Here is a 26,473-nt window from a genome sequence, read left to right on the forward strand (position 1 = left end):
TGGGATTCTTGGGCTGAATTTTTTTACATAGGAATTTAATCATAAAGTCTAAAAATTAAACTAAGTATTTAAAAAAATATAAAATTTTACAAATTGGGCCACTTTGACAATTTGGCCTGATTTTCAACTAAGTTTAATTTAAATTTCTTGATTGGGCTTGGAACATCTTATTGGGCCGTTTCTTCAAGCATTTGGGCTTTAATCCGTTCTTTTCCGAAATTGGTTCGTTGATGCTCGTAACTGAGATCCAATGCGCCTTAGCTGCAAGATTCGGTTTCTTGGGCCAAGATTTCCAAGATTTGAAATCTTGATTTTCTTGATTCTTGTAATCGCTCAAAACAGCAAGACTAGACCAAGATTCAGTTTCTTGATGTTTTTGAAAACAAGAAAGTGAATCTTGATTTTCTTTTTCCTTTGTATACGCATCTAAGGCCTTGCTAATGAAGTCTTGAATGATTCCATTTAGTTTCATACGCATTTTCCTGGCCTTTGACCTCATTATTGGGCCTTGTGGTAATTTGAGCCCATCACGTTCTTGAGCTTGAGTTGGGCCTTTGAGACTCGTATCACACCCCTTCGTGGGATTGAGCACCAAATCGATTTCATGCCTAGAATTGTTATTCCGAACCGACCAGCATACCGAACCAATCCCGAAGAGACCAAAGAGCTTCAACAACAAGTCAATGAACTCATGGAAAAAGGCTATATTTGAGAAAGCCTTAGTCCTTGTGCCGTACCGGTTTTGTCGTTACCAAAGAAGGACGAAACTTGGTGCATGTACGCTGATTGCCGTGGTGTAAACAAAATCACCATTAAGTATAGGCATCCCATATCGCACCTAGATGACATGCTCGATGAGTTAAGTGGTGCCAAATTGTTCTCGAAAATTGACCTCAAAAGCGGATACCATCAGATTCGAATGCGTGAAGGTGATGAGTGGAAGACCACTTTTAAAATGAAACATGGTTTGTATGAATGGTTGGTTATGCCATTCGGCTTAACCAATGCCCCTAGTACTTTTATGAGACTTATGAATTATGTTTTGTGAAATTTCATTGGTAAGTTTTGTGTTGTGTACTTTGATGATATACTCATTTATAGTAAATCGTTGGATGAGCATGTAATGCATCTTCGATCTATTTTGGAAGTCCTTCGAAAGGAAACCTTGTATGCTAACCTTAAGAAGTGTACATTTTGCTCTGACAAAGTGATTTTCTTAGGTTTCGTGGTCAGCTCGGAAGGCCTTGAAGTAGATAGTGAAAAGATTAAAGCAATTCAGGAATGGCCGAGACCGACGAGTATAAGCCAAGTGAGAAGCTTCCATGGCTTGGCAAGCTTTTATAGGCGTTTTGTACCCAATTTCAACACGTTGGCCGCACCGTTGACAAGTATCATCAAGAAGAACTCAACCTTTCATTGGGGCGAAAAGCAAGAAAATTCTTTTAACGTTGTTAAAGATTGTCTTACTAAAGCTCCATTGTTAGCATTGCCTGATTTTTCTAAAACATTTGAGATTGAATGTGATGCCTCAAGTGTGGGAATCAGAGCCGTGTTAACACAATATTGAAGACCTATCGCATACTTTAGCGAAAAATTGAATGGAGCCGCATTGAACTATCCAATCTACGACAAGGAAATGTACGACAAGGAATTTGTGATTCATTCAGATCATGAGGTGTTAAAGCACATCAAAGGTCAGCACAAACAAGGCAAACGCCATGCTAAGTGGGTAGAGTATTTAGAATCATTTCCCTATATCACCAAATACAAAAAAGGTAAGGAAAACATAGTGGCTGATGCTCTTTCGAGAAGCTATACACTCTTGTCATATTTGGATTCTAAATTGCTTGGTTTTGCATTGGTGAAAGATTTATATGCTACTAATGATGATTTTGGAGAATTATTTGTTGCATGTGAAAATGTGGCTGTTGATAAGTTTTATAGGTGCGATGGTTTTCTTTTTAAAGAAGGAAAATTGTGTGTACCGCGGAGTTCCGTACGAGAATTGTTAGTAAATGAGGTGCACATCAGAGGCCTCATGGGCCATTTCGATGTTGAAAAGACTTTAGCAACTCTTCAAGAGCATTTCTATTGGCCGAAAATGAAACGAGATGTTGAACGGGTTTGTGTGCGATGTGTGACGTGCAAGAAGGCCAAATCCAAGGTTAAGCCGTGATACGATCTCGCCCGAGAACACCCTTGGATCAGCTTCCCAAGAGAGTCTTATCGTCTTTTGCAAGCTGAACTAGCTTGTTCCAGCTCCATGGAGCTCAATTTGAGCTAATTTCAGTTCATTGAGCTTGAATTCCAATTTATTTTAATTTTATGCTTTTAGTTTGCATTAATTTACTAGAATAAAACATTTAATTGTTTTTAGTTAAATTAATTAATTTGTTTAAAAAATTTGGAGAACTAATTAATTAAGTATTTTAATTATGACCTAATTAAGTACTTAATTAATTAAGTGTTTAATTATGTCTCAAACTATTACATGTTATAAATATGTTTGGACGAATTTAATGCTGCTAATTAATGTGTTTTGCTACTGTTGTTTAATGCTGCTGTTGTTTAATGTTGTTGTTTAATGCAGAATATTAAATATGTCTTAGCCCAGCTGAAATTTAAAGAACAAATTTAATGAGCAGGTTATTAATATGCATTGACCGAATTAATTGTTCTCTGTAGGTCATTAAATTCAGCTAACTTAATGGCAAGGTAGAACATTAAAGAAGATCATGGTGGGTGCAATAAAGGAGCTGCCGAATTCTCCTTTTCATGCTGGGACGACATTTAAGTTGCTTTTGCATTTTCTTCCCATGCAAAGGACGACATTAAATGATCTGATGACTTAGTTTTTCCCAAATACCCTTTCCGTGCACAGCAAAGGACACCTGAATGTGAAGTTGTATTCAAGATGAATTTAGGCTGCTGATTGCTATTCTCCAAGCACCTTTTTCGTGGAGACAAAGAACTTGATTGCTCACAATAATTTGGCCGCCCATTCCATTTTTCCTAAGTAAAACATGCATTCAGTCACGCATGTATTCTGAAGATTGATTAAGGAGGCTGCTGGACATGCATTTGTCGATCCAATGAACGCATTTAATGAGGGGCATGCATTCGGCCATGCATGTATTTTCAAGGTGACCTTTCGGCTATGGTTGTACACACACAAAGGCTGTTCACTATTAAATTTTACACACACAAACTACTCAAATTTTACAGCAAGATGTGCATGCATGCGGCAACAACTAGGAGCTTTAATTTCCAGCCTTAATTTCATTCAGCCGAACCTTGCTATGGTAGTTTAATGATTTTTATTTACTTAGTTTTTAAGTTTGATGTTAACTATTCAGCTAGCCTAATCTTTGGCTATAAATAGTTGATTAATTTCATTGTAAAAGAACTTTTGACATTTTATTGAATGAACTATTGTTCCTGTGAGGTTTTGTCCTCTCCAATTTCATACGAGTCTCGATTTGGCTTATCTAGCGTGCTAGTGGCGTCAACCGAACTCTTTCCAAACTTATCACCAATCCTGGTGTGTCGTTCATCCATTTCAATATACCTTTGGTTCTTACTTTGCTAAGTAACGGGTCGAGGTCCATATTCCTGTTTCTATCTTTTCACCTTAAACCATATAAGATTCGGGGCAATACTCATTATAGTATTGGAACTTTCTTGACGTTTAAGTCCTATTTTTCATCTCCATCAATTACCTTTTCTATCCTACCTTGTTTCTATTCTAAACCGAACCTTCCAACACCAAACCACTCATCTAAACCCCTTTAAAAGCTTCCTCAACCCTTAGCCTAAATCACCCAATTTTGACAACTCCAACTACTCCTCGTCGACGATCGGGCAACTATGTGAAACGACTCGATTAACCCGAGCCGGATTGCATCAAGCCGCATGGCCTATATATGCCCCCTTCTATACCCGACGTACCTTGGGAGGACATTTCCATGGATTTTGTCCTTGGATTACCTAGGACTAAAATGGGGAAGGACTCAATTTTTGTTGTAGTCGATCGTTTTTCAAAAATGTCTCATTTTATTTCTTGTACAAAAACTGATGATGCCGTTCATATTACTAATCTTTTCTTTAGGGAAATTCTTCGTTTGCATGGCATCCCAAGAACGATTGTTTCCGATTGAGACGCCAAGTTTTTGAGTCATTTCTGGAGGTGCCATCTATCAGAGTTTGCAAAACGAGGAGCACTGACCTTCGTAGCTATCTCAAAAGATAGGTTTGTAAAAAAAAGTTTCAAAAAAATCAAAAAAAAATCTCGAGTTGTAATTTTATTTTATTTTCTCTTTTCTTTATTGTATTTGGCTTACTATTGTATTGGATTAAAAAAAGAAAATCAAAAAAAAATTCAAAAAAAAGTGAAAAAAAATCGAGCAAAAAAAAGAGAGAATGAAAAAAATTGAAAAAAAAATTAAAAAAAAAAGAGAAGAGGATTTCGTGAATTTTGAAGATATTTTGGTATTATTCAATTGTATTTGAAGTGAAAAAAAATCGAAGTATAAAAAAAAAGTGAAAAAGTCTTGTGAGTTTTATTTTGTTATTATTTCTTGTTACTTCCGAGCATCCATTCCTTCTACCCCCCAAAAAAAACGTCACACATACTTTGATTTTTTATTTTTCCTTGTTTCAGCCTACCCTATACACCCTAACGTTATCCTTTGCACCCATTTGAAGCCGACCCTCTAAGCCGCAATAAGTCTTCTTGAAACAAAATACGAATTCACGAGAGTGAGACGAGTGGAAAAAGGCACGAGTGGTGAGTACATTAGAGTGAGCAAAAGCCATTAAACGAGCGTAAACACGAGTGGTGTGCTATTCAATTTTATTTTCGACCTCACTCTCTTTTTGGATTTCTTTTTCTTTTTGAATCTTTTCTTCTTTTCTTTCGATTTCTCTTTCTTGCTTGCACTCTTGTTCAATATCAATTTCTTTTTCGAATTCTTTCTCTTCATTTTCTTTTTCTCTCACTTTTTTTGATTTCTTGTTCCTTTTCTTTCATTTCTTTTTTTCGTCTCTGGATTTCATTCCATATATGCTCATTTTCTCTCATCAACATTTCCTATCTTTCTTTTCTTCTTATTTCTTTTTCTTTTTGCCTCGCTCTTTCATTATAGGATGGAGATGTTGCAAATGAATCAGCACAAAATGACTCTCGTTGGGTATAATTAGAACGACTTTCATACAAAAAATGATCACCTCTTTGAGATTGATTCTTGGCGGACGAATACCTTGGTGCATATGAAGGACTACTTGTGATTCCTCGTTCGTCACCTTGAAAAGCTTCAAACTCAAAACTTGCTTTGCTTTGTCTTGAGTTCCTCGTTGAATAGAAATCTCGATAAGAATCTCTTAGCGAGTAGTCTTTGGACGCGTATTGCCGTGATGATCTCGACTCCGTTTCTTTACTTGGTGGATTTTGTTTTCGTTGGGACTTTTCCTCCACTCAGTTCAAACGTCTTTTTAATGGGCTTAGTTCTTCCTCCAAAATTCGGCCCATCTCGTTCACCAAGTATTGAAATTCATCGGTAGAGAATTCTTCTTGAGACATGATTTAATTACTAAAAAATGATTAAAACAAAACAAAAATTAAATACCTCACCACAAAAATCTCACGTTTCACTCGCAAAGAAAATTGGATAGCACACCACTCGTGTTTACGCTCGTTTAATGGCTTTTGCTCACTCTAATTACTCACCACTCGTGCCTTTTTCCACTCGTCTCACTCTCGTGAATTCGTATTTTGTTTCAAGAAGACTTATTGCTGCTTAGAGGGTCGGCTTCAAATGGGTGCAAAGGATAACGTTAGGGTGTATAGGGTAGGCTGAAACAAGGAAAAATAAAAAATCAAAGTATGTGTGGCTTTTTTTTTTGGGGGGGTAGAAGGAATGGATGCTCGGAAGTAACAAGAAATAATAACAAAATAAAACTCACAAGACTTTTTCACTTTTTTTTTATACTTCGATTTTTTTTCACTTCAAATACAATTGAATAATACCAAAATATCTTCAAAATTCACGAAATCCTCTTCTCTTTTTTTTTAATTTTTTTTTCAATTTTTTTCTTTCTCTCCTTTTTTTGCTCGATTTTTTTTCACTTTTCTTTGAATTTTTTTCGATTTACTTTTTTTTAATCCAATACAATAGTAAGCCAAATACAATAAAGAAAAGAGAAAATAAAATAAAATTACAACTCGAGATTTTTTTTAAAATTTTTTTTGAAACTTTTTTTTACAAACCTATCTTTTGAGATAGCTACGAACGTCAGTGCTCCTCGTTTTGCAAGCTCTGATACCAAATGATATGATCCAGCCTGGGTTAATCGAGTCGTTTCACGTAGATGCCTGATCGTCGACGAGGAGTTTCGTATCAAAAGGATGGTTTGTTTGTAATCGGCTAAAAATATGTAATAAAGTGATGGATATAGGTTCACAAAGGGGTAAGTAGGTTATGGATAGGTTTGACAACAAGGGAATGGAGAAAGATAGCTAATTTGTTTTTCTCGGTTTAAGGATAAAATAATAAAGATAAAACATAAGATATTCGGTGGGGATGGATAAGTGAGCTTAAACACCAGAAACGATTCAACACTAAAGAGTGTCACCCCGGTTTCTATTTGGTTAAGGTGGATTTGCGGAATTGTAGAAGGGTTAACGCCACACCAACGCAAGGTGATAAGTTCAAAAGAGAACGATAGACGCCACTAGCACGCTAGATAAGTCAGATCGAAACTCGTACGAATTTAGAGAGGAGAAAAACTCACTCTTTGAACAAAGTTCATTCCAATGATCAAAAGTCAAAAGTCCTTTTACAATGAAAATGAACAACTATTTATAGTGTTCAGCTAGGTAGCCGAATGGCCAAAACAAAGAATTAATGTCTAAGTAATTAAATAGGCTAGAAAATGCTAGAAAATTTTGGAAATAAAAACTAAATTGCTGGAGCTAAATTCAGCTGAATTTGAAGCTCAAGGGACGATTTCTAGAAGAGCAAATGCACTTGGAGAAATGGCAACAGCTAGGTTCAGTCAATTGAGCTTAAATGAGCTCATTAAAATGTAATTCTTGGCTGAAAAGATACCAGCATTAAAGGTGAACGTGAACAGCCTTGAAGGTGTGAAAAAGGAGTTGGAAAAGTCTTTGGAAGTGTGAACAATGATCAGCCAAATGGTCCTTGGTGTGAACTCCAAATGTGAACGCATAGGTGCTATTTTGGGAAGTGCATCGGCCAGCTTTTGGAGAATGAATTTAGTTGCTCTTCTTGGCTGAATAAACACCTTGAATTATCATAAAATGAGTCATATCCATGAATCCAACCATTCATGTATTAAGCCATTCATGTATACTCCCATACGTTGTATTTGAACCATTCATGCACTTGGACTTTAATGCTCCTTCATGCATTCAACCATCCTACAAGAAAAACATGAACTAAACTAAGTGCAAATGTATATTTGGCTGAACTAAATGGTATTAAGACAAATTAAATATAATCCAGCCACCTAATTAAATTCGGCTAACACAACATAATTATAACATGTAATAAGCTGACAAGTAATTAAGAGCTGTAACTAAATTAACTAATTAACTTAAATAATTAATTTATTCCAGCAAATAAAATTAATTTAGCTAAAGAGCTAATAATGAGCTGAATTGAATTTAAACCAAGCTCAAACGAGCTGAATTAATCTCATGTGAGCTAAAATAAAATTCGGTGAGCTGAACCAAGCTAAATGGAGCTTGAGGAGCTGAATTCAAGCTGAAATCAAGGGCGTCCTTGGCCAGGGTCGTATCATTCCCCCCTTCTTTTGAACGACTTGTCCTCAAGTCGAGCCGTTGGTTCACTCGATCATAGCTCCGCTTACTCATCTTTCCTCGATCAAACGAAATCGAACACAAATAAAACAAACCACCAAACTGTTTTGTTACATCTTCACCATACAAAGTCTCATCAAACGAAGGAATTATTTTAAATGAGTAATCACAAATCATCAAGAATTCATTTGAGCAAATATGTGGCCCAAGTACCATTTGGGTAGAACATTCATAATCCTTGCAAGAAGGTATTTTCCAAATTTCATACCCACAATCGATTGAACAAAGCTTTTTGCAAGTTATGATTTTACCACTTAATCGGCTTAAATCTTGCATAGTTAAGATTAACAGTGGCCATTGATCTTTCATCTTTTCAACAAACTTGTCATCAAGGAGAATCTTACCAAAAATTTTCAAGAGACATGTGGACATAATCAACTTAATCCGTTCATCGATCAAGCAAATAAACTCCTCACCACAACTTATTGAACACCAATTTTTATCACAAACAGATGGATGCACAGTAAAACCTTGCAATGGAAATTGAACGATTGGTTCTTCCAAAATTGCTCTGATACCAAATGATGTGATCCGACTCGGTTGATGGAGTCGAGTTCACTTAAGTTGCCCGATCGTCGACGAGAAGTATTGGTTGATGTCGAATGGAGATAACTTTATGGAGTTGTTTTAAGCGGAAGTAATTAAAAGGGTTCAAAAATGGCTTGGTTTGGAGAATGGATAGGTTCGGTTTAACAAAGAAAATAAAGTTTAAATAGATAGATAAAATGGAATGGAAATTGAACTCAAGCGAAGAACGATTCAATACTATGTAAAGTATTGCCCCGGGACTTATATTGCTTAAGGTGGGTTTAATGGAAGTCGAAGATGGACCTTGACCCGTTACCTATAGAGAGGTAGGAACCAAAGGTATAAAAAGGTGGATGAACGCCACACCAGGATGGTGATAAGTTCAAGGAGTCGGGTTGACGCCACTAGCGAGCTAGATAAGTCAGAACGAGACTCGTACGAAATAAGATAGGAGGAAACCTCACAATCAAGTTTAATAATCAGAATTGTCTTTCTGCCATATTTTCATTAAAACTTCTAGACATAAGTAAAATTTTCCTCACTTACAAAAACTCACGGTTCACTCAGAAAGAAAAATATTTGTCGCACACGCTCGTGTTTACACTCTTCTAGGCTTTTTCTTTGATGTAAAACACACATGCCTTTTACCTCTCGACCTCGTCTCACAATTTCGTAATTCGTCTCGATAGATTTAATTTGCTGCTTAAGGGTCGATTTCAAAATAGGTTACAAAGGAATGATGTGGGTGTAGGGTAGGCTAAACAAAATAAAATCAAGGCTATGTGCGGCATTGGGATGGGTAAATAATGGTAGAAAGGGAAACTTGATGATCGGAGTAAATAAGAGAAGAAGATAAAAACTCGCAAGACTTTTTACTTTTTTTTAACTTGATTTTTTTTGCTCACCTTTTTTTTTCTTTTCTTTTTTTTTGCTCGATTTTTTTTCACTTTTTTTTTTCACTTTTTTTTCAATCAATTTTTTTTTCAATCAATTTTTTTGATTTTTTTTTGTTACTCCAATACAATAGTAAGCTAAATTACAAGGGAAAAAAATTAAATTACAACTCAAATTTTTTTTGATTTTTTTTCACGTTTCGAACCTACTTGCGGCCTTATTACGAACGTCGGTGCTCCTCGTTTTAGTAGCTCTGATACCAAATGATTTGATCTGACTCGGTTGATGGAGTCAAGTTCACTTAAGTTGCCCGATCGTCGACGAGAAGTATTGGTTGATGTCGAATGGAGATAACTTTATGGAGTTGTTTTAAGCGGAAGTAATTAAAAGGGTTCAAAAATGGCTTGGTTTGGAGAATGGATAGGTTCGGTCTAACAAAGAAAATAAAGTTTAAGTAGATAGATAAAATGGAATGGAAATTGAACTCAAGCGAAGAACGATTCAATACTATGTAAAGTATTGCCCCGGGACTTATATTGCTTAAGGTGGGTTTAATGGAAGTCGAAGATGGACCTTGACCCGTTACCCATAGAGAGGTAGGAACCAAAGGTATAAAAAGGTGGATGAACGCCACACCAGGATGGTGATAAGTTCAAGGAGTCGGGTTGACGCCACTAGCGAGCTAGATAAGTCAGAACGAGACTCGTGCGAAATAGGATAGGAGGAAACCTCACAATCAAGTTTAATAATCAGAATTGTCTTTTTACCATATTTTCATTAAAACTTCTAGACATAAGTAAAATTTTCCTCACTTACAAAGAGAAATGAACTATTTATAGAGTTCAGATGATAGCCGAATAGTCATACTAAACAAGCTTAAAGACTAAGTAATTCGGCTTTAAATCTGTAAAACTAAACTAGAAATGTATCCATTAAAAGTGATGTCCGAATTCGGCTGTATGGATGTTCAATGGCCAACTTCATGAGTAAGGAAATGTACTTGAGGGCTGATGAATGCATGGGATGCCAATAGCTTTGTCTAGATTCGGCCAAGGTGTGAATGGACACTTCAGAAGATGTCTTTTGGCCGAATAGGTGCATAGGAAATTCAATGGTCAGCAATCGATGCATGTAGGTGGATATTCATGCACTCTTCCATGCATTGTATTGAATCATTCATGCATCATCTTTAAGGAAACCATTCATTGTAGGTAGTCATGCATGTACCCGAACATACATTGAACCAAAAATGTTCATGAATCCTCATTAATTGTGTTCCCACATGTGGATGTACCTACAAAAGATATAAACAAATTAGATTCAAGGTACATTCAGCTTAAATTAAATAATATCAAGACATATTTAACAAATTAAAATAAAGACATAAAAAAATATAATTAATAAAAAATTCAGCTAGCTCAATGATAGTCAAAATTCTTGATGAGCTGAATTGAGCTAGAAAATTCGGTTGAGCTGTAGTAAAAATAATTAAAATAAAACTATCACTCAAATTATTCAAATAATAAAATTAACGAGCTGGAAAGAAGCTAAATTGAGCTCAAATAGGTGGAATTGAGCTCAAGTGAGCTGAATGAAGTCGAATTGAGCTAAGGGAGCTGGAATTGAGCTGAAATTAGCTTGCACTAAGGTGCATGGTTTCTTCAAGGAGTTGGATCGAGCTTCCCCATCTTCAACGAGCTGATTCTCCTTCCAAAACTTGAACAATAAAGCTGAAATAGCTTCATGAATTTGCTTGGACCTAACTCGAGTCATTGGTCCCTTTGGGAGCTCGAGGGGAACAAGATTCAAGCTTGGTTGATACGGGGTTACGCGCGAACCAAGATCGAGTTGCCAAGTCACGGGAAACTCCTACGAAAACCCTAAACAATCAGATCTGAAACGAAACAGAAAAATTAAAAGATTAGAACTTTGAATTTCCAGATCTGAAATAAAATCCCCAAATCAGCAAAGAATCAAATTGAGAGTAGAAATAAGTGTTAGGGTTCTTGAAACCCTCAAGGAGATTGTGATTCTGCCCAATTGAACACCAAGATAGTTTTCCCAAAATTTCGACAATCTAATTTCACCCAAAAAGAGTATGGAAAAACCCTAGAAATTGGGGATTTTTGGGCTGATTCCTTAAGATAGAAAAAGGCTGAAAACACAATAAGAACAGAAAATAGATTAGATAATGATTCAGCACAAGTAAAATAAAGAAAGAATTGACAGTAAGAAATTAAAAGATAAGTCCTAAGAAGCCTTGAAATCTCGAAAGATCTCACAACTCCCTTCAAACGGCTTTAATCTCCCCTCCAAAGAATATCAATGGCAAGAAGAAGGTTGAAGATGGCTCCCACAATCACAAGATTGTTAAAACAACTTCTAAAGAAAACTCAAGAGAGAAATCTTGGAGAAAACTCAAAGAAAATTCTGCTCTCAACAAATCTGAAATTTTAATAATAATGATAAGTGTTTAACAAGGTGGACAGCCATGCCTTTAAATAGGCCTTATAACTAGTCCTAATCTAATTAGAAAACTAAAATAAAAAAACTCCTAATTATTTTAATATGGAAATTCGGTCAAAGGTCATTTTATCTGGGACTCTTGGACTGAATATTGACATAAAAATTTAAACTAAGTAAATAAATAAATAAATAAATAAAAATAAAAATAAAACTTTACAACTTGGGCCACTTTGACAATTTGGCCTGATTTTCAACTAAGTATGGATGGATTTTTGATTGGGCTGGGAATTTGCTTATTGGGCCTCGCCTTCAAGAATTTGGGCTTTTGTGACTTATCATTCCCCCTTCCTCAAAAAGATTCGTCCTCGAATCTGAAAAATCAAATGAACTCGACTTTCCTCTATCGAAGGGACTAATGGCAATTGAGTCCCTGAAAAGAATAGCCATGAGATAGTAAATAGCAACGGAAATAAGCTTGTAGTCCAATCATAAGCATAATAGAACAGGTATAACGCATGTGAATGGACAGATTCAGATTACCATGCAAACAATCTAATTTACTCACCACTGCCTCGTCAAATATTTGAAACAAAGATGGACATGTTTTAAGGCATTCAGTCGTCTCACATTGTTCCCACAAACCATGAATAAATTGCGAGTAATAAATCAAATGTTAAACATAATCGTCACAAGTAGGTATTTGAAAAGATTCACATGGTTCACAGAGTTGCATAATCATACCATGCATTAATCGACGGTCTATAGATTCACTCACACATGCATTATCAAAAACAAGAATCTTTTTATCAACCATCAAAACAGATAGATCATCAATAAATAAAATAGGACAGTCAAGCACGTTTCGATCTAAGTGTTCATCAACACGATCTTTATCACTATCCGAGGAGTACAAAAGTGTTTCAAAGGTTTCAAGCATCTTACCTCGATAAGCAGAAGAATAAGGGTCGATTTTACCTTTTTCATTTAAAACAAACCTTCGCTCATGGGGGCATAGTGTAGTCGAATCTTCGTTGTTGAGTTAACGTTTGTCAAATAGAACTCAAACTTCATGTACAACCACATAAACTGTTTAAGGCACGAATATAAATTGAAAACAAATTTGGAAAATTTCGTTACCTTATTCTCCAAAACAGATTTGGACAAATTCAAGGATTTTACACAAGGTAAATCAAGAGAATAACAAATCATGCTTCTTTTCGTAATGACTTTATCAACCACAATCGAAGAGTAACAATTAATCGATCAAAATGAGGGGATTTTTAAGAACTAAGTCACCAAAAGTTTTATCAATAATTTTCAAATCTGCACTGGACTCGGTTTCTAAAATTTCCTTACCTCGCTTACCTTCGGGATCATGTAGTGTGATTTCATCTTTGCTTAAGTTGATCGTATGAACACCCAAAACGCCCAAAATCTGATACCAAATGATACGGGGTTGCCGCGACCAAGATTGAGTTGCCAAGTCACGGGAAACTCCTACGAAAACCCTAAACAATCAGATCCGAAACGAAATAGAAAAATTAAAAGATTAGAACTTTGATTCCAGATCTGAAATAAAATCCCCAAATCAGCAAAGAATCAAATTGAGAATAGAAATAAGTGTTAGGGTTCTTGAAACCTCAAGGAGATTGTGATTCTGCCCAATTGAACACCAAGATAGTTTTCCCCAATTTCGACAATCTAATTTCACCCAAAAAGAGTATGGAAAAACCCTAGAAATTGGGGATTTTTGGGCTGATTCTTAAGATAGAAAAAGGCTGAAAACACAATAAGAACAGAAAATAGATTAGATAATGATTCAGACAAGTAGAAATAAAGAAAGAATTGACAGTAAGAAATTAAAAGATAAGTCCTAAGAAGCCTTGAAATCTCGAAAGATCTCACAACTCCCTTCAAACGGCTCTAATCTCCCCTCCAAAGAATATCAATGGCAAGAAGAAGGTTGAAGATGGCTCCCACAATCACAAGATTGTTAAAACAACTTCTAAAGAAAACTCAAGAGAGAAATCTTGGAGAAAACTCAAAGAAAATTCTGCTCTCAACAAATCTGAAATTTTAATAATAATGATAAGTGTTTAACAAGGTGGACAGCCATGCCTTTAAATAGGCCTTATAACTAGTCCTAATGTAATTAGAAAACTAAAATAAAAAAAACTCCTAATTATTTTAATATGGAAATTCGGTCAAAGGTCATTTTATCTGGGACTCTTGGACTGAATATTGACATAAAAATTTAAACTAAGTAAATAAATAAATAAATAAATAAAATAAAAATAAAACTTTACAACTTGGGCCACTTTGACAATTTGGCCTGATTTTCAACTAAGTATGGATGGATTTCTTGATTGGGCTGGGAATTTGCTTATTGGGCCTCGCCTTCAAGAATTTGGGCTTTTGTGACTATTATCATTCCCCCTTCCTCAAAAAGATTCGTCCTCGAATCTGAAAAATCAAATGAACTCGACTTTCCTCTATCGAACGGGACTAATGGCAATTGAGTCCGCTGAAAAGAATAGCCATGAGATAGTAAATAGCAACGGAAATAAGCTTGTAGTCCAATCATAAGCATAATAGAACAGGTATAACGCATGTGAATGGACAGATTCAGATTACCATGCAAACAATCTAATTTACTCACCACTGCCTCGTCAAATATTTGAAACAAAGATGGACATGTTTTAAGGCATTCAGTCGTCTCACATTGTTCCCACAAACCATGAATAAATTGCGAGTAATAAATCAAATGTTAAACATAATCGTCACAAGTAGGTATTTGAAAAGATTCACATGGTTCACAGAGTTGCATAATCATACCATGCATTAATCGACGGTCTATAGATTCACTCACACATGCATTATCAAAAACAAGAATCTTTTTATCAACCATCAAAACAGATAGATCATCAATAAATAAAATAGGACAGTCAAGCACGTTTCGATCTAAGTGTTCATCAACACGATCTTTATCACTATCCGAGGAGTACAAAAGTGTTTCAAAGGTTTCAAGCATCTTACCTCGATAAGCAGAAGAATAAGGGTCGATTTTACCTTTTTCATTTAAAACAAACCTTCGCTCATCGGGGGCATAGTGTAGTCGAATCTTCGTTGTTGAGTTAACGTTTGTCAAATAGAACTCAAACTTCATGTACAACCACATAAACTGTTTAAGGCAAGAATATAAATTGAAAACAAATTTGGAAAATTTCGTTACCTTATTCTCCAAAACAGATTTGGACAAATTCAAGGATTTTACACAAGGTAAATCAAGAGAATAACAAATCATGCTTCTTTTCGTAATGACTTTATCAACCACAATCGAAGAGTAACAATTAATCGTATCAAAATGAGGGGATCTTTTAAGAACTAAGTCACCAAAAGTTTTATCAATAATTTTCAAATCTGCACTGGACTCGGTTTCTAAAATTTCCTTACCTCGCTTACCTTCGGGATCATGTAGTGTGATTTAATCTTTGCTTAAGTTGATCGTATGAACACCCAAAACGCCCAAAATCTGATACCAAATGATACGGGGTTGCGCGCGAACCAAGATTGAGTTGCCAAGTCACGGGAAACTCCTACGAAAACCCTAAACAATCAGATCCGAAACGAAATAGAAAAATTAAAAGATTAGAACTTTGAATTTCCAGATCTGAAATAAAATCCCCAAATCAGCAAAGAATCAAATTGAGAATAGAAATAAGTGTTAGGGTTCTTGAAACCCTCAAGGAGATTGTGATTCTGCCCAATTGAACACCAAGATAGTTTTCCCCAAATTTCGACAATCTAATTTCACCCAAAAAGAGTATGGAAAAACCCTAGAAATTGGGGATTTTTGGGCGATTCCTTAAGATAGAAAAAGGCTGAAAACACAATAAGAACAGAAAATAGATTAGATAATGATTCAGCACAAGTAGAAATAAAGAAAGAATTGACAGTAAGAAATTAAAAGATAAGTCCTAAGAAGCCTTGAAATCTCGAAAGATCTCACAACTCCCTTCAAACGGCTCTAATCTCCCCTCCAAAGAATATCAATGGCAAGAAGAAGGTTGAAGATGGCTCCCACAATCACAAGATTGTTAAAACAACTTCTAAAGAAAACTCAAGAGAGAAATCTTGGAGAAAACTCAAAGAAAATTCTGCTCTCAACAAATCTGAAATTTTAATAATAATGATAAGTGTTTAACAAGGTGGACAGCCATGCCTTTAAATAGGCCTTATAACTAGTCCTAATGTAATTAGAAAACTAAAATAAAAAAACTCCTAATTATTTTAATATGGAAATTCGGTCAAAGGTCATTTTATCTGGGACTCTTGGACTGAATATTGACATAAAAATTTAAACTAAGTAAATAAATAAATAAATAAAAATAAAAATAAAACTTTACAACTTGGGCCACTTTGACAATTTGGCCTGATTTTCAACTAAGTATGGATGGATTTCTTGATTGGGCTGGGAATTTGCTTATTGGGCCTCGCCTTCAAGAATTTGGGCTTTTGTGACTATTATCATTCCCCCTTCCTCAAAAAGATTCGTCCTCGAATCTGAAAAATCAAATGAACTCGACTTTCCTCTATCGAACGGGACTAATGGCAATTGAGTCCGCTGAAAAGAATAGCCATGAGATAGTAAATAGCAACGGAAATAAGCTTGTAGTCCAATCATAAGCATAATAGAACAGGTATAACGCATGTGAATGGACAGATTCAGATTACCATGCAAACAATCTAATTTACTCACCACTGCCTCGTCAAATATTTGAAACAAAGATGGACATGTTTTAAGGCATTCAGTCGTCTCACATTGTTCCCACAAACCATGAATAAATTGCGAGTAATAAATCAAATGTTAAACATAATCGTCACAAGTAGGTATTTGAAAAGATTCACATGGTTCACAGAGTTGCATAATCATACCATGCATTAATCGACGGTCTATAGATTCACTCACACATGCATTATCAAAAACAAGAATCTTTTTATCAACCATCAAAACAGATAGATCATCAATAAATAAAATAGGACAGTCAAGCACGTTTCGATCTAAGTGTTCATCAACACGATCTTTATCACTATCCGAGGAGTACAAAAGTGTTTCAAAGGTTTCAAGCATCTTACCTCGATAAGCAGAAGAATAAGGGTCGATTTTACCTTTTTCATTTAAAACAAACCTTCGCTCATCGGGGGCATAGTGTAGTCGAATCTTCGTTGTTGAGTTAACGTTTGTCAAATAGAACTCAAACTTCATGTACAACCACATAAACTGTTTAAGGCACGAATATAAATTGAAAACAAATTTGGAAAATTTCGTTACCTTATTCTCCAAAACAGATTTGGACAAATTCAAGGATTTTACACAAGGTAAATCAAGAGAATAACAAATCATGCTTCTTTTCGTAATGACTTTATCAACCACAATCGAAGAGTAACAATTAATCGTATCAAAATGAGGGGATCTTTTAAGAACTAAGTCACCAAAAGTTTTATCAATAATTTTCAAATCTGCACTGGACTCGGTTTCTAAAATTTCCTTACTCGCTTACCTTCGGATCATGTAGTGTGATTTATCTTTGCTTAAGTTGATCGTATGAACACCCAAAACGCCCAAAATTGATACCAAATGATACGGGGTTGCGCGCGAACCAAGATTGAGTTGCCAAGTCACGGGAAACTCCTACGAAAACCCTAAACAATCAGATCCGAAACGAAATAGAAAAATTAAAAGATTAGAACTTTGAATTTCCAGATCTGAAATAAAATCCCCAAATCAGCAAAGAATCAAATTGAGAATAGAAATAAGTGTTAGGGTTCTTGAAACCCTCAAGGAGATTGTGATTCTGCCCAATTGAACACCAAGATAGTTTTCCCCAAATTTCGACAATCTAATTTCACCCAAAAAGAGTATGGAAAACCCTAGAAATTGGGGATTTTTGGGCTGATTCCTTAAGATAGAAAAAGGCTGAAAACACAATAAGAACAAAAATAGATTAGATAATGATTCAGCACAAGTAGAAATAAAGAAAGAATTGACAGTAAGAAATTAAAAGATAAGTCCTAAGAAGCCTTGAAATCTCGAAAGATCTCACAACTCCCTTCAAACGGCTCTAATCTCCCCTCCAAAGAATATCAATGGCAAGAAGAAGGTTGAAGATGGCTCCCACAATCACAAGATTGTTAAAACAACTTCTAAAGAAAACTCAAGAGAGAAATCTTGGAGAAAACTCAAAGAAAATTCTGCTCTCAACAAATCTGAAATTTTAATAATAATGATAAGTGTTTAACAAGGTGGACAGCCATGCCTTTAAATAGGCCTTATAACTAGTCCTAATCTAATTAGAAAACTAAAATAAAAAAAACTCCTAATTATTTTAATATGGAAATTCGGTCAAAGGTCATTTTATCTGGGACTCTTGGACTGAATATTGACATAAAAATTTAAACTAAGTAAATAAATAAATAAATAAAAATAAAAATAAAACTTTACAACTTGGGCCACTTTGACAATTTGGCCTGATTTTCAACTAAGTATGGATGGATTTCTTGATTGGGCTGGGAATTTGCTTATTGGGCCTCGCCTTCAAGAATTTGGGCTTTTGTGACTATTATCATTCCCCCCTTCCTCAAAAAGATTCGTCCTCGAATCTGAAAAATCAAATGAACTCGACTTTCCTCTATCGAACGGGACTAATGGAAATTGAGTCCGCTGAAAAGAATAGCCATGAGATAGTAAATAGCAACGGAAATAAGCTTGTAGTCCAATCATAAGCATAATAGAACAGGTATAACGCATGTGAATGGACAGATTCAGATTACCATGCAAACAATCTAATTTACTCACCACTGCCTCGTCAAATATTTGAAACAAAGATGGACATGTTTTAAGGCATTCAGTCGTCTCACATTGTTCCCACAAACCATGAATAAATTGCAGTAATAAATCAAATGTTAAACATAATCGTCACAAGTAGGTATTTGAAAAGATTCACATGGTTCACAGAGTTGCATAATCATACCATGCATTAATCGACGGTCTATAGATTCACTCACACATGCATTATCAAAAACAAGAATCTTTTTATCAACCATCAAAACAGATAGATCATCAATAAATAAAATAGGACAGTCAAGCACGTTTCGATCTAAGTGTTCATCAACACGATCTTTATCACTATCCGAGGAGTACAAAAGTGTTTCAAAGGTTTCAAGCATCTTACCTCGATAAGCAGAAGAATAAGGGTCGATTTTACCTTTTTCATTTAAAACAAACCTTCGCTCATCGGGGGCATAGTGTAGTCGAATCTTCGTTGTTGAGTTAACGTTTGTCAAATAGAACTCAAACTTCATGTACAACCACATAAACTGTTTAAGGCAGAATATAAATTGAAAACAAATTTGGAAAATTTCGTTACCTTATTCTCCAAAATAGATTTGGACAAATTCAAGGATTTTACACAAGGTAAATCAAGAGAATAACAAATCATGCTTCTTTTCGTAATGACTTTATCAACCACAATCGAAGAGTAACAATTAATCGTATCAAAATGAGGGGATCTTTTAAGAACTAAGTCACCAAAAGTTTTATCAATAATTTTCAAATCTGCACTGGACTCGGTTTCTAAAATTTCCTTACCTCGCTTACCTTCGGGATCATGTAGTGTGATTTAATCTTTGCTTAAGTTGATCGTATGAACACCCAAAACGCCCAAAATCTGATACCAAATGATACGGGGTTGCGCGCGAACCAAGATTGAGTTGCCAAGTCACGGGAAACTCCTACGAAAACCCTAAACATCAGATCTGAAACGAAATAGAAAAATTAAAAGATTAGAACTTTGAATTTCCAGATCTGAAATAAAATCCCCAAATCAGCAAAGAATCAAATTGAGAATAGAAATAAGTGTTAGGGTTCTTGAAACCCTCAAGGAGATTGTGATTCTGCCCAATTGAACACCAAGATAGTTTTCCCCAAATTTCGACAATCTAATTTCACCCAAAAAGAGTATGGAAAACCCTAGAAATTGGGGATTTTTGGGCCGATTCCTTAAGATAGAAAAAGGCTGAAAACACAATAAGAACAGAAAATAGATTAGATAATGATTCAGCACAAGTAGAAATAAAGAAAGAATTGACAGTAAGAAATTAAAAGATAAGTCCTAAGAAGCCTTGAAATCTCGAAAGATCTCACAACTCCCTTCAAACGGCTCTAATCTCCCCTCCAAAGAATATCAATGGCAAGAAGAAGGTTGAAGATGGCTCCCACAATCACAAGATTGTTAAAACAACTTCTAAAGAAAACTCAAGAGAGAAATCTTGGAGAAAACTCAAAGAAAATTCTGCTCTCAACAAATCTGAAATTTTAATAATAATGATAAGTGTTTAACAAGGTGGACAGCCATGCCTTTAAATAGGCCTTATAACTAGTCCTAATCTAATTAGAAAACTAAAATAAAAAAAACTTCTAATTATTTTAATATGGAAATTCGGTCAAAGGTCATTTTATCTGGGACTCTTGGACTGAATATTGACATAAAAATTTAAACTAAGTAAATAAATAAATAAATAAATAAAAATAAAAATAAAACTTTACAACTTGGGCCACTTTGACAATTTGGCCTGATTTTCAACTAAGTATGGATGGATTTCTTGATTGGGCTGGGAATTTGCTTATTGGGCCTCGCCTTCAAGAATTTGGGCTTTTGTGACTCGTATCATTCCCCCCTTCCTCAAAAAGATTCGTCCTCGAATCTGAAAAATCAAATGAACTCGACTTTCCTCTATCGAACGGGACTAATGGCAATTGAGTCCACTGAAAAGAATAGCCATGAGATAGTAAATAGCAAGGAAATAAGCTTGTAGTCCAATCATAAGCATAATAGAACAGGTATAACGCATGTGAATGGACAGATTCAGATTACCATGCAAACAATCTAATTTACTCACCACTGCCTCGTCAAATATTTGAAACAAAGATGGACATGTTTTAAGGCATTCAGTCGTCTCACATTGTTCCCACAAACCATGAATAAATTGCGAGTAATAAATCAAATGTTAAACATAATCGTCACAAGTAGGTATTTGAAAAGATTCACATGGTTCACAGAGTTGCATAATCATACCATGCATTAATCGACGGTCTATAGATTCACTCACACATGCATTATCAAAAACAAGAATCTTTTTATCAACCATTAAAACAGATAGATCATCAATAAATAAAATAGGACAGTCAAGCACGTTTCGATCTAAGTGTTCATCAACACGATCTTTATCACTATCCGAGGAGTACAAAAGTGTTTCAAAGGTTTCAAGCGTCTTACCTCGATAAGCAGAAGAATAAGGGTCGATTTTACCTTTTTCATTTAAAACAAACCTTCGCTCATCGGGGGCATAGTGTAGTCGAATCTTCGTTGTTGAGTTAACGTTTGTCAAATAGAACTCAAACTTCATGTACAACCACATAAACTGTTTAAGGCACGAATATAAATTGAAAACAAATTTGGAAAATTTCGTTACCTTATTCTCCAAAACAGATTTGGACAAATTCAAGGATTTTACACAAGGTAAATCAAGAGAATAACAAATCATGCTTCTTTTCGTAATGACTTTATCAACCACAATCGAAGAGTAACAATTAATCGTATCAAAATAAGGGGATCTTTTAAGAACTAAGTCACCAAAAGTTTTATCAATAATTTTCAAATCTGCACTGGACTCGGTTTCTAAAATTTCCTTACTTCGCTTACCTTCGGAATCATGTAGTGTGAATTCATCTTTGCTTAAGTTGATCGTATGAACACCCAAAACGCCCAAAATTTGATACCAAATGATACGGGGTTGCGCACGAACCAAGATTGAGTTGCCAAGTCACGGGAAACTCCTACGAAAACCCTAAACAATTAGATCCGAAACGAAACAGAAAAATTAAAAGATTAGAACTTTGAATTTCCAGATCTAAAATAAAATCCCCAAATCAGCAAAGAATCAAATTGAGAATAGAAATAAGTGTTAGGGTTCTTGAAACCCTCAAGGAGATTGTGATTCTGCCCAATTGAACACCAAGATAGTTTTCCCCAAATTTCGACAATCTAATTTCACCCAAAAAGAGTATGGAAAAACCCTAGAAATTAGGGATTTTTGGGCTGATTCCTTAAGATAGAAAAAGGCTGAAAACACAATAAGAACAAAAATAGATTAGATAATGATTCAGCACAAGTAGAAATAAAGGAAGAATTGACAGTAAGAAATTAAAAGATAAGTCCTAAGAAGCCTTGAAATCTCGAAAGATCTCACAACTCCCTTCAAACGGCTCTAATCTCCCCTCCAAAGAATATCAATGGCAAGAAGAAGGTTGAAGATGGCTCCCACAATCACAAGATTGTTAAACCAACTTCTAAAGAAAACTCAAGAGAGAAATCTTGGAGAAAACTCAAAGAAAATTCTGCTCTCAACAAATCTGAAATTTTAATAATAATGATAAGTGTTTAACAAGGTGGACAGCCATGCCTTTAAATAGGCCTTATAACTAGTCCTAATCTAATTAGAAAACTAAAATAAAAAAAACTCCTAATTATTTTAATATGGAAATTCGGTCAAAGGTCATTTTATCTGGGACTCTTGGACTGAATATTGACATAAAAATTTAAACTAAGTAAATAAATAAATAAATAAATAAAAATAAAACTTTACAACTTGGGCCACTTTGACAATTTGGCCTGATTTTCAACTAAGTATGGATGGATTTCTTGATTGGGCTGGGAATTTGCTTATTGGGCCTCGCCTTCAAGAATTTGGGCTTTTGTGACTATTATCATTCCCCCCTTCCTCAAAAAGATTCGTCCTCGAATCTGAAAAATAAAATGAACTCGACTTTCCTCTATCGAACGGGACTAATGGAAATTGAGTCCGCTGAAAAGAATAGCCATGAGATAGTAAATAGCAACGGAAATAAGCTTGTAGTCCAATCATAAGCATAATAGAACAGGTATAACGCATGTGAATGGACAGATTCAGATTACCATGCAAACAATCTAATTTACTCACCACTGCCTCGTCAAATATTTGAAACAAAGATGGACATGTTTTAAGGCATTCAGTCGTCTCACATTGTTCCCACAAACCATGAATAAATTGCAAGTAATAAATCAAATGTTAAACATAATCGTCACAAGTAGGTATTTGAAAAGATTCTCATGGTTCACAGAGTTGCATAATCATACCATGCATTAATCGACGGTCTATAGATTCACTCACACATGCATTATCAAAAACAAGAATCTTTTTATCAACCATCAAAACAGATAGATCATCAATAAATAAAATAGGACAGTCAAGCACGTTTCGATCTAAGTGTTCATCAACACGATCTTTATCACTATCCGAGTAGTACAAAAGTGTTTCAAAGGTTTCAAGCATCTTACCTCGATAAGCAGAAGAATAAGGGTCGATTTTACCTTTTTCATTTAAAACAAACCTTCGCTCATCGGGGGCATAGTGTAGTCGAATCTTCGTTGTTGAGTTAACGTTTGTCAAATAGAACTCAAACTTCATGTACAACCACATAAACTGTTTAAGGCACGAATATAAATTGAAAACAAATTTGGAAAATTTCGTTACCTTATTCTCCAAAATAGATTTGGACAAATTCAAGGATTTTACACAAGGTAAATCAAGAGAATAACAAATCATGCTTCTTTTCGTAATGACTTTATCAACCACAATCGAAGAGTAACAATTAATCGTATCAAAATGAGGGGATCTTTTAAGAACTAAGTCACCAAAAGTTTTATCAATAATTTTCAAATCTGCACTGGACTCGGTTTCTAAAATTTCCTTACCTCGCTTACCTTCGGGATCATGTAGTGTGATTTAATCTTTGCTTAAGTTGATCGTATGAACACCCAAAACGCCCAAAATCTGATACCAAATGATACGGGGTTGCGCGCGAACCAAGATTGAGTTGCCAAGTCACGGGAAACTCCTACGAAAACCCTAAACATTCAGATCTGAAACGAAATAGAAAAATTAAAAGATTAGAACTTTGAATTTCCAGATCTGAAATAAAATCCCCAAATCAGCAAAGAATCAAATTGAGAATAGAAATAAGTGTTAGGGTTCTTGAAACCCTCAAGGAGATTGTGATTCTGCCCAATTGAACACCAAGATAGTTTTCCCCAAATTTCGACAATCTAATTTCACCCAAAAAGAGTATGGAAAAACCCTAGAAATTGGGGATTTTTGGGCCGATTCCTTAAGATAGAAAAAGGCTGAAAACACAATAAGAACAGAAAATAGATTAGATAATGATTCAGCACAAGTAGAAATAAAGAAAGAATTGACAGTAAGAAATTAAAAGATAAGTCCTAAGAAGCCTTGAAATCTCGAAAGATCTCACAACTCCCTTCAAACGGCTCTAATCTCCCCTCCAAAGAATATCAATGGCAAGAAGAAGGTTGAAGATGGCTCCCACAATCACAAGATTGTTAAACCAACTTCTAAAGAAAACTCAAGAGAGAAATCTTGGAGAAAACTCAAAGAAAATTCTGCTCTCAACAAATCTGAAATTTTAATAATAATGATAAGTGTTTAACAAGGTGGACAGCCATGCCTTTAAATAGGCCTTATAACTAGTCCTAATCTAATTAGAAAACTAAAATAAAAAAAACTTCTAATTATTTTAATATGGAAATTCGGTCAAAGGTCATTTTATCTGGGACTCTTGGACTGAATATTGACATAAAAATTTAAACTAAGTAAATAAATAAATAAATAAATAAAATAAAAATAAAACTTTACAACTTGGGCCACTTTGACAATTTGGCCTGATTTTCAACTAAGTATGGATGGATTTCTTGATTGGGCTGGGAATTTGCTTATTGGGCCTCGCCTTCAAGAATTTGGGCTTTTGTGACTCGTATCATTCCCCCCTTCCTCAAAAAGATTCGTCCTCGAATCTGAAAAATCAAATGAACTCGACTTTCCTCTATCGAACGGGACTAATGGCAATTGAGTCCACTGAAAAGAATAGCCATGAGATAGTAAATAGCAAAGGAAATAAGCTTGTAGTCCAATCATAAGCATAATAGAACAGGTATAACGCATGTGAATGGACAGATTCAGATTACCATGCAAACAATCTAATTTACTCACCACTGCCTCATCAAATATTTGAAACAAAGATGGACATGTTTTATGGCATTCAGTCGTCTCACATTGTTCCCACAAACCATGAATAAATTGCGAGTAATAAATCAAATGTTAAACATAATCGTCACAAGTAGGTATTTGAAAAGATTCACATGGTTCACAGAGTTGCATAATCATACCATGCATTAATCGACGGTCTATAGATTCACTCACACATGCATTATCAAAAATAAGAATCTTTTTATCAACCATCAAAACAGATAGATCATCAATAAATAAAATAGGACAGTCAAGCACGTTTCGATCTAAGTGTTCATCAACACGATCTTTATCACTATCCGAGGAGTACAAAAGTGTTTCAAAGGTTTCAAGCATCTTACCTCGATAAGCAGAAGAATAAGGGTCGATTTTACCTTTTTCATTTAAAACAAACCTTCGCTCATCGGGGGCATAGTGTAGTCGAATCTTCGTTGTTGAGTTAACGTTTGTCAAATAGAACTCAAACTTCATGTACAACCACATAAACTGTTTAAGGCACGAATATAAATTGAAAACAAATTTGGAAAATTTCGTTACCTTATTCTCCAAAACAGATTTGGACAAATTCAAGGATTTTACACAAGGTAAATCAAGAAAATAACAAATCACGCTTCTTTTCGTAATGACTTTATCAACCACAATCGAAGAGTAACAATTAATCGGATCAAAATGAGGGGATCTTTTAAGAACTAAGTCACCAAAAGTTTTATCAATAATTTTCAAATCTGCACTGGACTCGGTTTCTAAAATTTCCTTACCTCGCTTACCTTTGGGATCATGTAGTGTGATTTAATATTTGCTTAAGTTGATCGTATGAACACCCAAAACGCCCAAAATCTGATACCAAATGATACGGGGTTGCGCGCGAACCAAGATCGAGTTGCCAAGTCACGGGAAACTCCTACGAAAACCCTAAACAATCAGATCCGAAACGAAACAGAAAAATTAAAAGATTAGAACTTTGAATTTCCAGATCTGAAATAAAATCCCCAAATCAGCAAAGAATCAAATTGAGAATAGAAATAAGTGTTAGGGTTCTTGAAACCCTCAAGGAGATTGTGATTCTGCCCAATTGAACACCAAGATAGTTTTCCCCAAATTTCGATAATCTAATTTCACCCAAAAAGAGTATGGAAAAACCCTAGAAATTGGGGATTTTTGGGCTGATTCCTTAAGATAGAAAAAGGTTGAAAACACAATAAGAACAGAAAATAGATTAGATAATGATTCAGCACAAGTAGAAATAAAGAAAGAATTGGCAGTAAGAAATTAAAAGATAAGTCCTAAGAAGCCTTGAAATCTCGAAAGATCTCACAACTCCCTTCAAACGGCTCTAATCTCCCCTCCAAAGAATATCAATGGCAAGAAGAAGGTTGAAGATGGCTCCCACAATCACAAGATTGTTAAAACAACTTCTAAAGAAAACTCAAGAGAGAAATCTTGTAGAAAACTCAAAGAAAATTCTGCTCTCAACAAATCTAAAAT

General features: G+C 35.1%; 1 protein-coding gene across 1 annotated transcript; it reads left to right on the forward strand.

Moving 5' to 3' along the window:
• Window positions 1-1,636: 1,636 nt before the first annotated feature.
• LOC107942902 (uncharacterized) lies at window positions 1,637-2,176 on the forward strand. Its single transcript, XM_016876634.1, has one exon. The coding sequence runs from the start codon at window positions 1,637-1,639 to the stop codon at window positions 2,174-2,176; it is 540 nt and encodes a 179-aa protein (XP_016732123.1).
• Window positions 2,177-26,473: the final 24,297 nt, after the last annotated feature.

This window comes from Gossypium hirsutum, chromosome D01, assembly GCF_007990345.1.
Source record: "Gossypium hirsutum isolate 1008001.06 chromosome D01, Gossypium_hirsutum_v2.1, whole genome shotgun sequence".
In the NCBI taxonomy this organism is placed as follows: domain Eukaryota; kingdom Viridiplantae; phylum Streptophyta; class Magnoliopsida; order Malvales; family Malvaceae; genus Gossypium; species Gossypium hirsutum.